General features: G+C 65.8%; 1 protein-coding gene across 1 annotated transcript in view; it reads left to right on the top strand.

Annotated features, from left to right (window-relative positions):
- Nucleotides 1-2,500: 2,500 nt before the first annotated feature.
- The window catches only part of AHNAK2 (AHNAK nucleoprotein 2), a 34,728-nt gene continuing 21,372 nt past the window's right edge, over nucleotides 2,501-15,856 (top strand). The window contains exons 1-4 of the mRNA XM_059183450.1: nucleotides 2,501-2,795; nucleotides 7,378-7,641; nucleotides 8,593-8,751; nucleotides 9,824-9,937. Coding sequence (XP_059039433.1) covers nucleotides 2,501-2,795; nucleotides 7,378-7,641; nucleotides 8,593-8,751; nucleotides 9,824-9,937 — 832 coding nt within the window. The remainder of the gene's footprint in view (nucleotides 2,796-7,377; nucleotides 7,642-8,592; nucleotides 8,752-9,823; nucleotides 9,938-15,856) is intronic.

Raw genomic sequence — 15,856 nt, 5'->3', positions numbered from 1 at the left:
GTAACCCTGGGGCCATCCTGGGGCGTCGAGACCCCTTGCAGGAGGGGAGGGATTGAGCACAAGGAGGCAGGGCCGAGTCTGGTGGGCCTGGTGGGGGTGGGGGTTGGGGGCCAACATTGGGGCCATCGCTCCCGCCCCATACACAACAGCATACACTGCTGAGGCGCCAGGCCCTCCAAGAGATAAAATGGGTCCCCCAGGGACCCCCGAGGCTGTAGGGGTGAGCATAACAGGTGAGGCCAGCCTTTTGCCTGAGAGCAGGCAGGAGAGGGCACGGGGCAGTCTCTGGGACAGGAGTGTCCTGATCTGGGCCATGAGCCAATGCCGAGACAACTGCCTTGCTGCAGAGGGAGCAAGGCCCCAGCAGGGCAGTGTAAGCCCACCCAGCCTTCAGCAAGGCCAAGTGCAGGAGTGGCCCCAGAGAGGGTCCCTGGCCAGCCAGGGGTCCCAGGGACCACCCAGCCGCACAGGGCCTGGCTAAGGGCTGTTCCTGCAGTAACTGTGTGAGACCTCTGCTCAGGAGGGGCAGCTCCCTGGCCTTCCCCCCAGGCCCCATCATCCCCCTCCCCGCAGAGCTGGGAGGAGCCAGCCTAGCCCCAGGGGCATCATGGTGGACAAACAGACTATGTCGCATGGAATGAGACCATTTCACTTGGACAGGGAGACAGGGTCCACACAACTTGGCCAAGTTCACCCACCTAGTGGCGCAGGGGGACACAGAACTGGGTCTGTGTCCTAAGGTCCCTGATTATAAAAGTGGTGCTTGTTCCCAGGCCCCCGCTTCCAGACTCACATACACAGATGGGCAGGCCGAGATCCCAACAGATCTGGACAGATGTGGGACACAGCCGGGGACACAAAGAATGCCCCCTGCCTGCACCCATGAGCGACGGACTCCCAGATGGACAGAGCGGGGCTCAGGATCTCCATCTCCAGGGCAATGCTGCCCAGCCTGCAGAAAAACCCCAGGGCAGGAGGGACAGGACTGTGCCCTGTTGTGCCACGGCTCAGTGGGGGACAGGCTGCCAGAGGATCTTCCGAGCACTGATGTGCGTGTCTGTCCGACCTGCTGCTGGCACGCTGCCCGGCTGCAGCCCAGCTAACGGGAACTGGCATGCATGAGTCATCCTGCTGGGCAGGCTCACCTGGGCCCGGCTGGCCATGCGCGTCCCCGGGGAAGCCTGGGAGCAGAGGGTGCCGGTGTGTGCCTCTGGGCGTGTCTGTGTCCTCTTGTGCATCTCTGGGCACACGGACACACCTGTGTAGTACGTGTGGGCCTGTGTGTGCACGGAGACATATCCCAGTCCATCTGTGTCTGTGTGCAGTGTGAGTGTGCACGTCGTCTTGTGTCACGTGTGCGTCCGATGCGCTTCCCTGTGTCTAGTCCGTGTGTCTCGGTGGCCTCCTGTTGCAGCCTGTCTCTTTCTGCCCCAGGAACAGGAGCGTGTAGTGTGTGTGTGTCTGTCTGTCCGTCCCAGCAGCACTGGCACCAGTCCTAGAAAGCCCCCAGGATGGTTCCCCCCAGTAGCTGGGCTTTTCTGGGTTTGTTCTGGCCCAGGGCCCCCCACCCCCAGCCCCAGCAGGACCCACAGCTCCAAGGTCCCCTTCCTCAAATTTGCATCAGGCTGGACTTCAGCTAACTCCCTGCTTCGGTGGAAACAGAGTTCTCCTGGGCCTTGCCACTCCTTGCCCATTCCCTAAGGAGGCCATCTTCTGCATGCTCCCCAGGCCGGAGCCCAGAGCCCCCCCAGCATCCCACTACAGCCCTTACCAAGGCCCTCTGGCAGCTTCTGGAACATCCTGGGTCCTTGGCTCCCTCCTCATACTGCTGCCCTGCCCAGCCCCACACACCCTCTTGCAGGCTCCTGACTTCCAGCAGCAATCCCCAGGCCACGTGCCTGGACCCCCGCTCCGACCACCGGGGTGGTCATTCCTCTGTTCCCACTGCCCATGCTCGCTGCCCTGGCCTCACTGCGCCTAATCCTCAGCCTGGGCTGTCTTACCCTGTGCTGGGCACACACGCCACTCTGGCCTCTGCACCCAGCACTCTTCCCGCACCCCTGAAGTCCCAGCTCACCCTGTCCCTTGGGAGCCTGCCAGGACCCCCGCCCCACGCATCCCCACCGCGGCGCCGCCCGGCTGGCAGAGCGCGCCTCTAGCCTGGGAGCCCCCAGGGCAGGGCAGGGCCGGCGGGGTCGGATCACAGGCCCCGCGCCCCCACGGGCTCCCGCTGCCTTGTGGCCCCCAGAGGGCCTCGCACCCCATCTTGTCACTAAAACGTCCGTCTCTGGGCTGGGGGGTAAGACCGCGGAGCGCGGGTCCGGCCGGGGGCTCGACCCCTCCCCGGGGGCCGCCCGGAGTCACACGCGGGAACCCAGAAAGGCCGGCGGAGGGCGCGGGGCGGGGGCCCGAAGCGGGGGTCGGGCCGGGGTCGGCCCCGGGGTTGGGCCCGGGGGCGGTCCCGGGGGCGTGGCCGGGCGGGCGGCAGCCAATGGGCTGAATGAGGCCGGGCGGGGCGGGGCGGGGCGGGGTCCGGGCGGCGGCGGGGTCCCGGGCGCGCCGGCGGGGTCCGCAGTCCGAGGCGGGCGGCCCGCGGCAGCACGAGCCGGCGGAGGCTCCCCGGCCGCCCGCGCGCCGCAGCCGAGACCCGCGACTGGACGCGACGGGCCGCCGCCGGCCCGCACCGCCCGGCCGCCGCGATGTGCGACTGTTTCCACATGGTGCTGCCCACCTGGCCCGGAGCCCCCGGCAGCGGTGCGCCTCCTCCCCGCCTGCAGCCCGCGCCCCTCGGGAGGGTGGGCTCTGCGCGGGGGCGCGCGCCGGGCGGGTCGCGGTGCGCAGTGCGGGCAGGGGTGGGGCGCCTGGGGACCGGCCCGGGGCGTCGCGCGCGGGGTGCGCCTCGGGGCTGCGCGGGGCTGCCTCCCTCCTGCCGCGCCTGGACCTGGCTCCGCTGTCTCCGTCTCTCTGGGTCGCTGACTCATCTCTACCGCTCCCTCTCGCTCCCCACCTCTGTCCCTCACGCTCCTTGCCTGTCTCCCCCTCTGTCACTGTCCCCCTGCTCTAGCCCTCTGGGACGTTGTCTTGTCCCTAGAGGCGGCCGCGTGGGGAGGGCTGCACGTGCGAGTGGGGCGTGAGGGCTGTGGGTCACCTGGCGCGGGGACCTGCTACCAGGCTCGCCCTCTGCCCTGCCTTGGGGGAGAGCAGCCTGGCCAGAATAGGACTTAGGGCTGTTGGCCTTGGTGCAGAGTCCGAGGAGGGGATGGGTGCACAGTGTGGCCACTGTGTGGCTGGGTCACTGGCTAGGTGGTGGCTATGGCAGGCCGAGACCTGAGGTCTGGGGCTTGGTGAGGGGTCCGAATGGGGTCAGAGCTCAGGCCACAGAGTACCCAGTGCTGGGCAAGGGAGGGGAAGGTGGGTGTTGCCCTCTCTCCACACCTCCGGCCGCAGAATGGGAGCCAGGTGCTTTGTTATCCGTGTGTCCCTGCACGAGGTCTGGTTCCAGAGCCTGGGTGTTTCTGCACCCCGGGGGGCAGGGTGGCGTGAGGCAGGGGCCACTCTCCCAGCGCTGGGTCAGTGATGCGGCAGCCACACCCAGGGCATCGGGCCAGTTGCCAGCGAGGGGGGCTGGGCCTTGCTGCAGTGGCGCAGACCGGACCCCACTCCTTGGGGAACTGAGAGGGAAGATGGTGATGCCGAGGGGGAGGGGCGCCCCGTGGCCTGGGCCCGCCCCTACAGCTGCAGCAGGAGCCCCCATGGTCCCTTCTGCTGCCCATTTGTCTGGTGAACACTGAGGCCTAGCTGGCCTCCTGTTTGGGCCTCCCTTGTCCCGGGGATTTTCCCTGGCCAAGCATGTGAGGATGGTGGCTGCAGTGGGCCTCCAGCCCCCTCCCCCTGGCTGTGGCTGGCCCTGGCCCACATCCCTGGGGATCTGCTGCGTCACAGGGAAAGGAGAGGGGGCAGAAGGACCTGGGGCTCCCTCCTGCATCCCACACGGGCCCATATGTTCACTCCCAGGTTACCCAGAGACTCCCAAGGTGCAGGGTCCAAGGCCATCTCGTCCACCTTCCTGCCTCGAAGAGGCCTGGTCTGGATACTCCTCCCCAGCTGAGACCCTTAGTTTCTGCTTGGACTTGGGACTGGCTTCTGGGGCCAGCCCTCCTCATGCTGTGCCCACAAAATCATCAGCTCTTAGGGAATGTCAGTGGCTCTCATGGGCACTGACAGGAGACCTGCCGGATCAGAGCCGCTGGGGCTTGGGTCCACCGAGCAGATTCCCAGGCCCTCCCCCGCCCTGCACCAAGGCTGGGGAAGGTGCGTTTCAGATAAGGCGCTGGGTGGGGCCGCGGGGTTGGGGTTGGTCCTGGTCCTCCCAGCCCGGTTCCTTCCTTCCAGGCCAGGGACGAGTAGGCCTTGCCCCATCCTCATCGTCCTGCCCAGTCCAAACCTGCGCCCCTGGGCCAGCCATACTAGGTCCTTCGGAGACTCCTCCCGGACCCCCCTCAGCCCCCCGGAGGAAGCGGGCACCGTCCAGCCTGCACTCGGAGGCTGCCCCCTGGTGGCTGCCCTGGGAGCACACCCGCGAGGGATCTGGCCAGCCTCAGGGCACCTTGGCCATGCCATCCCAGGGGCTTGGCCCCCAGTGCCTTCCAGGCCCTGCTGGCATGGGAATGGAGCTCCACCTGGGGGCCCTGCCCCCACTCCACTCTGTGATGGGTAACAGCCATCACACGCCTTCCTTCCCCAGAGGCAGCCAGTTTCTGCGCTAGCAGCACTGGGTCCTGGGCAACTGGGCTGACGGGGAGCCCCCTACTCCTGCTCTGGGCCCATGCCCTGCCCCCGAAGCCCCTGGCTTGGCCTCAGCTCTCCTCCCATCCCCACTCTCAGAAGTCCCCACTGGGTCCAGGAAGGCCCCACCAGGAGGGAGGGTCTGCGTGGTCTCCCCTTGTGGGGGGCCATGGTAGCTTTGGGGCCCTTCCCAGGAGCACCGCAGTGTGGGGCGTCCCTATGCTGGCCTTCCTCTTTCCAACAGGGCTTGTGGCCTTGCGTGGCCCTGGCCTTAGGGCTGCAAGGGGCTTCGGGCTAGAAGTTGTGTCTGGGAACAGAAGTGGCCGTAGCTGCCCACAGCAGAGGCGGGGCAGAGAGCCGGAGCTGTGTGGTCACGGAGGCCACAGGCCGTGCGGCGGCAGGTGTCTCCGCACTGCCCGCACCGGCAGCTCTCCCCGGGCTGTCCACGTTGGCAGAGGGATGGGTCCCCCCATTTTGGAGACAGGGACACTGAATCTTGGGGCCGTGAGTCAGAGCCCTGCACCAGCGTGGGGCCTCTCTGGCCTCCACGGGTGCTGAGTGGCCACACCGCATGCTTAGGGCCCAGTGGCCAGCAGGTGCAGGCGCGGCCCCCCAGCCGCCCCCTCCCCCAGTCGTCCTCCACCCTCCCGCCGAGGTAGAGCTCTGGGGCGCCCCCTGCAGCCCGAAGCGTCCATGGCAGGAGCGGGCTGCGCGGAGGGGGCAGCAGAGGGCATCCTGCGGGGGCAGCGGGAGGACCCAGGCGGACTCTCCAAGCCCCGCTGCTGAGGCCGACGTGCTCCGTCAGCACGCTCGTTCTTCTCCCTGGGGGGAACTGAAGCTGGACCGCCTGCTGCTGCCCCAGTGCCCCCCGCCTCCCCTGCGCACCACAGTGTGTGTGTCCCCACGGCGGGGGCTCCGGCCTGGGCCTGTGGCAGGCACGCCCTCATGGCCTTCTCTCCCTCCGCCCTTGACTTGGCGAGGAGCCCCCTCCTCCAGGAAGCCCTGTGGATAGCTGACCGCAGCCTCTCTGTACCCTTTCTCCCATGGCCGCCCTTGGCTGAAAGCTGCTGTGCTTCAGGCTGAGCCTGGGGCTGGCCTGCCCAGGCTGGGGAGTGGAGGTGTCAGGGGAAGGACCCAAGCATTAGCCCTCGGGAGGCCCTGACTCTCACTCCAGTGAAAGCCCGGATGGCCCCAGTGGCGAGGGGCTTGGGTCCTTCACTCATGGCCTTGTCAGGGGCCCTGACCCTTGGGAGGTCACACAGGAGGGAACAGCATACCATTGTTTATTCTGGTAAGGGGAGTCAGGCACGGCTTCTGCCATTCGTCCAACCGCGGGCATGCAGAGGAGTCAGGGAGGGCTTCCTGGAGGAAGGTGCATGTGGTAGGGAGAACAGAGGAGTGCAAGAGGGCTGGGGAGAGCTTTGTCTGGAGAAATTAACAGGATGGGTCTGGGGGCACACGTAGGGGTGAAGGGTAGAGAGGCAGGGTCAGCTGTCAGGAGTGAGTTTTGTTCGGGGCAGTCTGCATGGGAAGAGTTGAGGCCAGGCAGAGGAGGAGGAGATGGAGGGGCAGAGGGCTGAGCAGGGAAGTGGGGAGAGCTGGGGCGGGGGCTCTTAGCTGGGGGCACAGTGAGACCGGGCTGTGTGACCCTGACCTCCCTGGCATGCCCCCCACAGCCCCCTTGAAGGGCGGGGGCACTTTCTTCTGGGAGCCCGAGCCTCCCAGTGAACCCAGCTCTGCTTCTACCTCCAGGCTTCCCTCTGTTTGTCTTTTTTGGGAAGCCGCAGGTGGCCGGGAGCCAAGGGTCCGCCTTGCTGGGATAAATATTTACTAGTTTGAGGCACTTTCTCAAATGGAAAGGCCTGAGGGGCTGGGATAGGGGCGTGTGGTGGCGCGGGGCCTTGGGTTCCCACCCTGCTTCCTGCCCTGTGCTGACCCCAGTGTGTGTATGAGGGGGAGCGGGTGGCATGGACCACCTGTCCACAGAGCTTTTGGGAAGGACCCGGATGCCTGAGGGAGAGCAGGCAGAGAGCAGAGGCCTGCTGGCGGCCTCCTGGATCCCACTGGGGGCTGGGGCAGGAATCCTAAGAGGGACCCACAAGCCGCAAGCAGCACTCCTGCCTGGACACGGCCCCGGGTGCGGGTGTCCACTGCCAAGAGGACACTTGAGGTTCTGTGGGGAGCAGCCGGGGACAGGACCGCCTGGGGTCCTTGTCTGGGCCTCACCTGCTGGGTAATGGCATCTTGTGGGGTGGAGGGAGTGGCGGTGACTCAGCCCACCTCTGGCCAGGTCATGTCTCCGTTGTTTGGGGCTCGAGCCCCTGGCGGGCTGCTGCCCTAAGTGGGGGTTAGACCATGGGCGGCCTGTACCAAGCTCTGTCCCGCCCCCCAGCCCTGCGCCTCTGTCTCTGGTTGAGGCCCATGTTTCCCAAGAGCTGCCAGCCTTGCTGGACCCCTCCTGGGTGAGGATGAGGAAGGCCTCCCACAGGCACTTGGCCACGGGACCACTGGCTCGAGGGGCAGCTCCCTCTCTGGCAGGCCTTACCCTCAGTGGCTCCGGCCCCCAGGGCTCCTCTGTGACACATCTCCCAGGAACGCCGTGCGTGGCCCTGGCGGCCTCCCCAGCTGATTCACTATCAGCCGGCCCTGGGCCTGCCCACGCTGACTCCGAGCTGGAGCCTGGGGTGCCCGTGGCTTTGAGCTACAACAGCCTGGGTAGTGGGTATCGGCTGGCACGTGCGGACGGCCTGGGTCTCAGCATCTGCGGTGTGGCGGGTCAGCAGACACCCGGCAGCCAGCCTGGCACCTGCCTGCCCTCCCCACCAGGCTGTGTGGGGCCCTTGGGGGCTGAGACAAGTGAGCAGAGCCTTGCCCCGGGGCCCCTGCGCGCTGGAGAGCCAGGTCTGACCCCCGTGGGACGAGACACCAGCTTAAGGGCAAGGGGTGACAGGTGGCCCCTGACTCTTGCCCCTACAAGCTCCCAGACTGGACCCAGAGCCCTGAGGCCCCGGCCTGACTCTGTGCCTTCCCAGGGCTCCCGGCTGGCTTGCCCCTCTGCAGGTGCTGCGAGACCCCATCGCCCATTGCCGGGGCGGCCGGGAGCACACGGCGCTTCCCATGGCGGGAGCCGGGGTCCGGGCTGGGAGCGCGCCCCCACTCAGAGTCCGAAAGGGGTCTGTGCAAGCCAGGAGCAGAGCCCCGTGTGGGGGGAGGGTGGGGCCGGGGGACAGGTCCCCACCTGCAGGCCGTGGAGCAGAGAGTGGGGAGGACCTGGCCGCGCCTCCCTCTGGAGGAGTGAGGTGGGGCCCGGCCCAGGCCACCTCCGCGCTCCCAGGCCAAAAGGCTGGTGGCAAGGGAGGTGGGGGTGGGGTGGGGTCCCCAGAGATGGGGATGACGGGGCTCTGTGGGTTTGGGGCCCCCAGGCTTGGGAGCGAGGTGGGGGGTGGCCCTGCTCTGGACCAGCAGAAACCTCCCTTCCAGTGGGGCTCAGCCCTGCCCTGGGGGAGGGGACGGGCTGTTGGGTGTCAGGCAGTAAACAGTTTCCAGGCGAGCACCATCTGGGACTGTGGGAGGGGGTGAGGTCACGGGCCAGCAGGCTTGGCCAGCTTTCCCGTCTCACTGTAAATAGAGTCACTTGTGACCGTTAAATTTTTAGAGAGGGAGAGGCTGGGAGAGGCCTGGGTACCGTCCCTCCTTCCGGGACGGTGGACCCGTGCGGAGCCAAGAGGGTCCGCTGACCCAGGCTGGCCAGAGCCTTCTCCTCACCTGAGAGGCCAGGTGCCCTGCCTCACCGTCCCCCACCTCCAGCTGCTCCCGGCTGCTTGTGTCCCGGTGCGGGGCCTGCTGCCCTCAGCGGTCCCCAGAGCCCCCGGCCCGAAGCTGCCTCGCTGATCCTGGCCGGGGTGCAGCTGTCCACCACCACCTCCCCGGGGCTGGGCCTGACCCCTCACTACCCTGGAGCCCCAGGCCGGGCTCCTTCACCGTGTGGGCCAGCTCCAGCCTGCTCGTGGAGTGCAGGGCGGGGCAGCTGCGGGACCCAGGGAGAGATCTGCTGATGGCACAGCCTGTGGAGTCCTGCCCGGGCCTGCCAGGACTCCTGGGGCGGGGAGGGGCCTAGGAGCAGGAATCTGCCTCCTCCCACCGGCCACCTTGGCTGCTCGCGTCGGGCTGAGTCTTGGGGGTCAGCAGGGTGGGGGACAGGAGGGAACAGGCCAGGTGGGCAATGCTCCAAGGAGCGGATGGCTCCTCGGCCCGCACCCGAGCCCCGTGATGGGGAGAGGGTTCGAAATGCAGGTTCCAGGGCCTGCCCCACCGGGCTCAGCAGAGGCCCTGGTGCTTTGGGCTGCTGAGTCTGGGCTGGGGGCTGGAAGGAGGCCCCCCAGGGACATGGGCGGGGTCAGGCTGCCCCCGAGGGACATGGGCAGATGAGCAGGGCTTCCCTGAGGGCACCCAGCAGCCCAGGCCATGAGTGGGCTTGGGCTGGCCCTGCTCTGGCCTTGCTGGTCTGTGCAGCGGAAAGGGATGGCTGTGCCCCGGGCAGGGGTCTCCCCAGAGCCCAAGGGGCTGTGTCCCCCTCGCGCCGCAGATGAAGTCACGATCTGTCGCAGGACTGTCTTGGGAGGGCCTATCTACCCCTCGGGCCGTGCCTCCCCTTCCCTGCACCCCTCGCCTGGCCAGCCCCAAGCCTCTGTTCCCGCACATACCGGGAAACTGAGGCACGGGGCCCATGAAAAGCCCAGCCGGGGCGGGGGGATCGTATCTGACATCTGGGCCTGCCTACCTGTCTACACAGCAGGACTGGACTGGGCTGCGCTGGAGGGTGGTAGTGACTCAGACATCCCAAGGCAGGCGGGCGTTTCCTTTCCCAGTCAGCTGCTTGGGCTTGAGGGGGGGACAATCTGGGGTGGGGCGGGCTCCCCAGCTCCTGGAAGCGGCTGGGGGCGGGGCCTGGCCCAGCTCTGGGCCTGTGAGGGGGCTGCCCATCCCTCCGCTGGGGCGAGGAGGGGGGCTTGGCGGGACTCCAGGCCTGCCTGAGGAGGAGGCCAGGGCGGGCCGTGTGGCGAGGGCTGTGGAGGGGAGGGACCCGGAGGGCGGCGGACGGAGCTCAGCTGGGATCTTCACTTCTGGGCAAGTTGGGAGGACGTCGACCTCGGTAAGCCACGGCAGCTGTCCTCTGTCCCTGCCCCTGCCCCCTGCCCCCAGCCTCCAGACCCCTGCCTGCAGCTCCCTGCCTCCTGCGCCCAGCCCGCAGCCTGCAGCCCCCTGCCCCCTGTACCCTGCTGCCAGCGCCCCGTTGCCAGTCCCCTTCCCGGGTCCAGCCCTGGTGCGCCTGCCCACCTCACCACCCAGGAGGCCTGTGGGGGCCGGTGGGGCTCCAGCTGGGGCTAAACCCGGCTGTCGTCTCCTCCCTGCCTCAGCCCGAGCCCACGCTGCAGGGACAGGCCTTTAGTTCCTGGGGGCCAAGGGCTCCAGCACAGCCCCGAAGTCCCAGGGTAGACAGATCCCTGAGGTGGGACCATGTGGCTGGGCAGGGTCCCTCTGGGGATGCCCAATGTCCTTGTTTGGTGCACTGAGGGCCCTAAAGGTTTGGGGAGCCCAGGTTCACGGCAGGTGGCCCGTGACAGGCAGGCAGGACGTTGGGTATAGGGTTTTCAGCTTAGAGAAACAGGCCCAGGCCCACTGGTGCAGCTGGGATGGGCAGGAGGGTGAGGCCTTTCCTTTCGGCTGCTGGGCCCTCCGTCGTGGGTAGGCCGGCACGTCTGCCTTAGCCTCTCCAGGTGCAGAAGGAGACGCGCTAAGCCCACGGCTGCCCTCCCGGTTCCACAGCTCGGTCACACCCTCAGGCTGGGTAGGGCTTGCTCCTTTCCTGGACATCTGCCTGCTCTCTGCACCAGCGTTTGTTATGCACCTACTGTGTGCGGGGCTCTGAGTGCTTGGGATCAGAGGGCAAGTGATGGCAAGGTGGCCACGCGAGGTCTGTGAGTTGGCAGGGGAGCCACAGGTGAGAAGTGCCAGGGCTGGGGATTGGGGGAAGCCTGGGCCCAGGCATCTGTGGGTGGGCTGGGCATCTGGGAGCGATGCCGGCTGATGTGGACGTGTCCTGGGTGCAGCCCCGGCAGCAGTGGGGGTGGGTGTGGGGGGCGGCAACCCTCCCCGGCAGGCCTAGGCAGCCAGGCTAGGGCCTTGGGGACAGAGCGGGAGCTGGGCTGGCCTCCCCAAACCACGGAGTTACCTTGAGAAAGCTGGGAAGGGGTGCGGGGAGGGAGGCAGGCCCACGCTGCTCTGGGAAGTCTGCAGGTCTCATGACCCGTCAGCCGAGCCCAGCACTTTCCTCGTGAGGTTCCAGGACAGGGTGAGGTCTGGGCGTGCTGTGCGCTGTGTGGGCACTGGGCCCTAAGCCGAAGACCAGCGTCCCCTGAGCGGGGAGCCTGCCTCGCGGGCTCCCGCCCCCACGGCTCCCTGGGCAGCCTGGGAGAGCAGGGGGCCCCATCTGGGACTGTGCGCGGGAGCTCCAGGGAGGGGCCCAGGCCCAGGCCCACGGGTCCACGCACAGGCCCTCGTGGGCGCGCGCACACGCGCACTCACACGCACACGCGCACTCACACGCACACGCACGTGCACACTGCACACACGCGCACGCACGCGCACACCGCACCTCTCGGCCCCCATCTGGGCCCCGTCTGCAGTTGTCCTCCTGGCTCTCTCACAGTCCCCCAGGCCCGCCATTGCCCTGGCGACATGCAGACGTGCCCACCCTACGGCCCCCTGGAGGGCAGCCAAGGTCCATGCAAACTCGGGTTTTGTTTGAGGAAGATGGCCCCACCACAGGCGGCCTCCTCTGGCCAGGGCCTGGCAGGAGAGTCCCCGGGCAGGCCTGGAGCCCCCTGGGCGGCAGTGAGTGTGGGGAGGGCATCCTGGCCAGCGCCCCCCATTCTGCCCCCTCCTCCACCTGGCCAGTCCGCACACCTCCCCACCTTGGCTCTGCCCTCTCTCCAGACGCACTTCCTTGAGACCCTGCCCCAGAACGACCCCCTGGTCTGTGGAGTGCAGCTGTTGGGAGCGCAGACCCCCGTCCCTCATTGGGAGGGCTCGGGCGCTCTCCCCCAGGGTGCGTAAGGCCTGAGCCCTCATGCCAGCCCCGGTGGGCGCTGGACACGGCAGTAGTGTCTGAGGCCCTGAGGGTCAGGGTGGGGGCCTGCGCCGAGCAGCGGGACGGGGCGTGTGGGAAGCCCCCGTCCTCCTCTGCCAGGTGGGGCTTGGGTTCGCCATTAGTCATTATTCGAGGTGACCGCCCCGGGCTGCCTGCAGAGCCTGTCTGTGGGGCCGCAGCGGGCAGGGGGCCGGGTCAGGCTGGCGGGTCACCGGTCAACAGCCATGCGCTCACGGCGGCGGGGGCGGCGGGGGCGGCGGTAGGGGCGGGGGGGGGGAGGGCCTTGGCTGATGGGGACAGATTGGACGATGCAGTGGGGGATCCTGGGCTGCCTCTTCCCCCTTCCCCGGGGAGCAGGTCTGAGGCTGGCAGGCTCTGGGCAGCTTGGCCCCACAGCAGGCGGGCACGATTTCCTCCTTCCTGTTTGTGCGTCCTGGGCCGGGTGCTGGCCAGTGGCCCTCCTGCCTGAGGGGGGCACAGAGGGACCCAGCGCTTGAACCACAGCCTGCGTCCTCCTAGTGCTGTGGTCTCCGGGAACCGAGTGCGGAGCAGGTCCCGCTGCCTCCTGGAGCCTGCTGTTCGCCCCGCGGTGGGCGAGGGACACGGGGCGGGGGTGGTGGCGGTGCGGGGCCACAGCGGGGCTGGTGGCTGGAGCAGCGCCAGCACCAGCGGGGGGACCCCCCGGCTCAGGTTCCTGGCTGTGGGGCGGTGGGGTGGGAGGGGGAGTGGCCCTGCCTCCACGCTGCACCTTGGCCTCAACAACCGAAATGCCTCTGGAGTAGATCTGGGGGTGCAGGTTCTTGGGGCCGGGGATCCCTGCTCCACCCCGGATGCTTCCACTGTGGTGTGGGGTCTCCCACCCCCCAGTTCCCCAGCACGGGGCACCTAGCTGGAGGCCCCGCCTGGGGTCCCCTTCCCAGGCCAGCGGGGGTGGGAGGCGGGACTGGGTCAGGGGAACACGCCTGCCTGCCTGCCTGCCGGGAGAAGGAGAGGGCGGTCACCCGCCCTTGTTGTGTTGTCTGACTCACAGAAGCTGCGGCCGGCCGGCTGGCTGCGGAGGATGGTCGAGAGCGGGCGGCCGGGGAGCTTGGCAGCTCTCTCCAAGCCCCTCTGCCAGTGGGGCTGCCTGAGACCCCCCACCTGCCGGCCAAGGCCCCACCCCAGACCAGACCCTCCTCCGTGCAGACCCCACTGCTGCCCGTTGCCCGAGGGCGGGGCGCCCACCTCTTTCGGACTCAGCCCTCCCCTGCACCCCGCCCCCTGGGGGTGAGCCACCTTGGGCAAGAGGCTTCCCCCGCTCCAGGCCTGCTCTCACGTCTCGCTGCTTACACACAGCCCGCCCGCCGTGGGCAGAATTGGAGCGAAACAGAGGCCTTTAGCGGGCAAGCAGGGGAGCCGGGACAAGAGGCGGGGTCTGGAATCCGAGGGAGGGACTTGCTCCAGACTCTCCGCTCCCCATCTGGGCAGTCGCCCTGGGGCTTCTGGGTGGGCACAGCAGCCCTCAGATGTCCCTAGGGAATTCAAGGCCTGGAGAGGGACCGGCGTGTTCGGGGTCACGCAGCAGCTTGGCCGGAGAGTAGGTACCCAAGCCACACGGCTGTGGGGGCTGGGCCTCCCCTATCTGCTCCACAGGGACAGGGGCCTGCCCCGTCCCCCAGGCTGGGTGCCCACCCCATGGGGCAGGGACTCGCTCCTCCCACGTGGCGCCCTGCTGGCTGCAGGGGGCTGGGGGCTTGGTCCCTCATCACCGGCAGTGTGGGCCTCAGCAGAGAGGGCGTCCCCAAGCCCAGGCCCACGTGCCAGAGCTGGTGTCCCTCCCTGCTGTGTCTTCGTGGAACATGTGGCCCAGTTCCGGGGGGTCGGGCTGGAGTTGTGTTTGTGGAAAGGCGGTGAACAGGCGGTGACTGTCGGGTCGGGACGGAAGCATGCAGACGGCCGACTTCTCCCCGCGCCGGCCCTGAGCTTCTCGACAGATGGGTCTAGTTCGTCGGGCTGTTCGGACTCATTGGCATGAAGCTGACCATTTCCTCATTTCAGTTTCATGGAGAGTTTCAAAAATTCTTTCTTGAGAAGAGTACAAGTTGTACAAATTTGAATGGCAGGGAGAGGGAGAGCGAGCGTGTGCACAAGCAGGGGGAGGGGCAGAGGGAGAAGCAGGCTCCCTGTGGAGCAGAACCCTCGGATCATGACCTGCGCAGAAGGCGGTCGCCTCACCGACGGGCCCCCCTGGTGCCCACAGGTGGGCACTTCTGTACCCGCCTTTGGGGAATGCATTTTGTCGGTCGTGTCCGCGGGTACAGAGCTGCTTGGCCATAGAGTGGACCACTCAGCTTCCAGGAGACGTGCCAGGCTCTTTCCCAAAGTGGTCGTGCCAGGTCACCCCACACGCGCCTCAGGATGGGTGTTCCATGGTTCGCCCCCCAGGCAAGACAGCAGCCTGCGGCAGGTCAGCCTCGGTCCTTTCCTCCACTCCTGTGGGGGCGGCGGGGAAGGGCACCTGGTCTGCGGCGGGGCCTAGGCCGGAGGGCGGAGGCGTCTCTGCCCGCGGGGTCCTCCTGGCCTTGTCCCCGCCACCCGACACGCTGCGCTCAGGTGCTAATTGACCACTAGATGTCTTCTTTGGTGAGTTGCCTTTCCAAGGTTTTCTTGCCCATTTTCCTATTGGGTTGTTGGTATTTTCCTTTCGGTTGGCAAGAAATCTTCGCACTTCTCAGGCAGGAGGCTTCGGTTTGGTTAGGCATGTTGCGTGTCCCTGCCCAGCGCATGGCCTGACAGCCGACTCCCGTGGCGCTGCCTTTTGATGAGCTGAAGCTCTTCAAGTTACCGTGGGCCAGTTCTCCACCGAACCTTGTCAGCCTGGCCACTTGCGCGCTATGCAGAGGGATTACTGTCCCACCCCACCCCCCCCCAAGGTCATTTCTGTTTATCTTCTGGAAGCTTTATGGTTAAACCTTCTGCTTTGGTCCTATAATCTGCATGAAATCAGTACTTTCTGTGGCTGGTATAGGGTTGAGATTAATATTTTTCACATGGATAGTCACCAGACCCACACGAGTAACTGAAAAGATCATCCATTTCCCACGGCTCTGCATCTGTGAGTTTGGTTCTGGGATCTTTGATCTGGTCTGTTGGGTTTTGTTTGCATTTTCCTGATGGCTGAGGAAGTTGTCCATCTTTTCTAGTGCACATCAGTATATTTTCTTTTGTCAAGTGTCTGGTGTCTGTTCAAATCTTTTGCCCATGTTTAATTGAGGTGGGCTTTTTTTTTTTTTTTTTTTTTGGTCTTTATCTATTGATCTGTCAGAGTTTATCTGGAATGCAAATCCTTTGTCAGATCTAGGCACTGCTTTTTCATTTTCTTTTTTTTTTTTTCTAAGATTTTATTTATTTATTTGACAGACAGAGACCACAAGTAGGCAGAGAGGCAGGCAGAGAGAGAGAGGAGAAACAGGCTCCCCACGGAGCGGAGAGCCCGATGTGGGACTCGATCCCAGGACCCAGGATCATATCCTGAGCCGAAGGCAAAGGCTTTAACCCACTGAGCCACCCAGGTGCCCCACTTTTTCATTTTCTTAAGAATGTCCTTCAAGACCAGAAGTATTTAATTATGATGACATGTAATCTATCACATCTTCTTTTGTGGGTCACACCCTTGGTCTCAGAAAACATTGCCTCCCCAGGGTGGTGAAGAATGTCCCCTGTGTTTTCTTCCAGAGGCTTATAGTTTTGCATTTTACATTTATCTCTGATTCATTTTGAATTCATTTTTATGTGTGATGTGAGGTGAGAGTCAATGATTTTTTTTGTTGTTTTTTATTTTTCAAACACATACCCCATTGTCCCAGCACCTTTGTTGAAAAGACGATCATTTTTCTATTGAAATAACTTGGTTACTTTGTCAAAAATCAATCAAATGCACAA

The sequence above is a fragment of the Mustela lutreola genome, chromosome 7 (genome assembly GCF_030435805.1).
Source record: "Mustela lutreola isolate mMusLut2 chromosome 7, mMusLut2.pri, whole genome shotgun sequence".
NCBI classification, from domain to species: domain Eukaryota; kingdom Metazoa; phylum Chordata; class Mammalia; order Carnivora; family Mustelidae; genus Mustela; species Mustela lutreola.
This window is presented reverse-complemented; position numbering and strand designations above follow the sequence as displayed.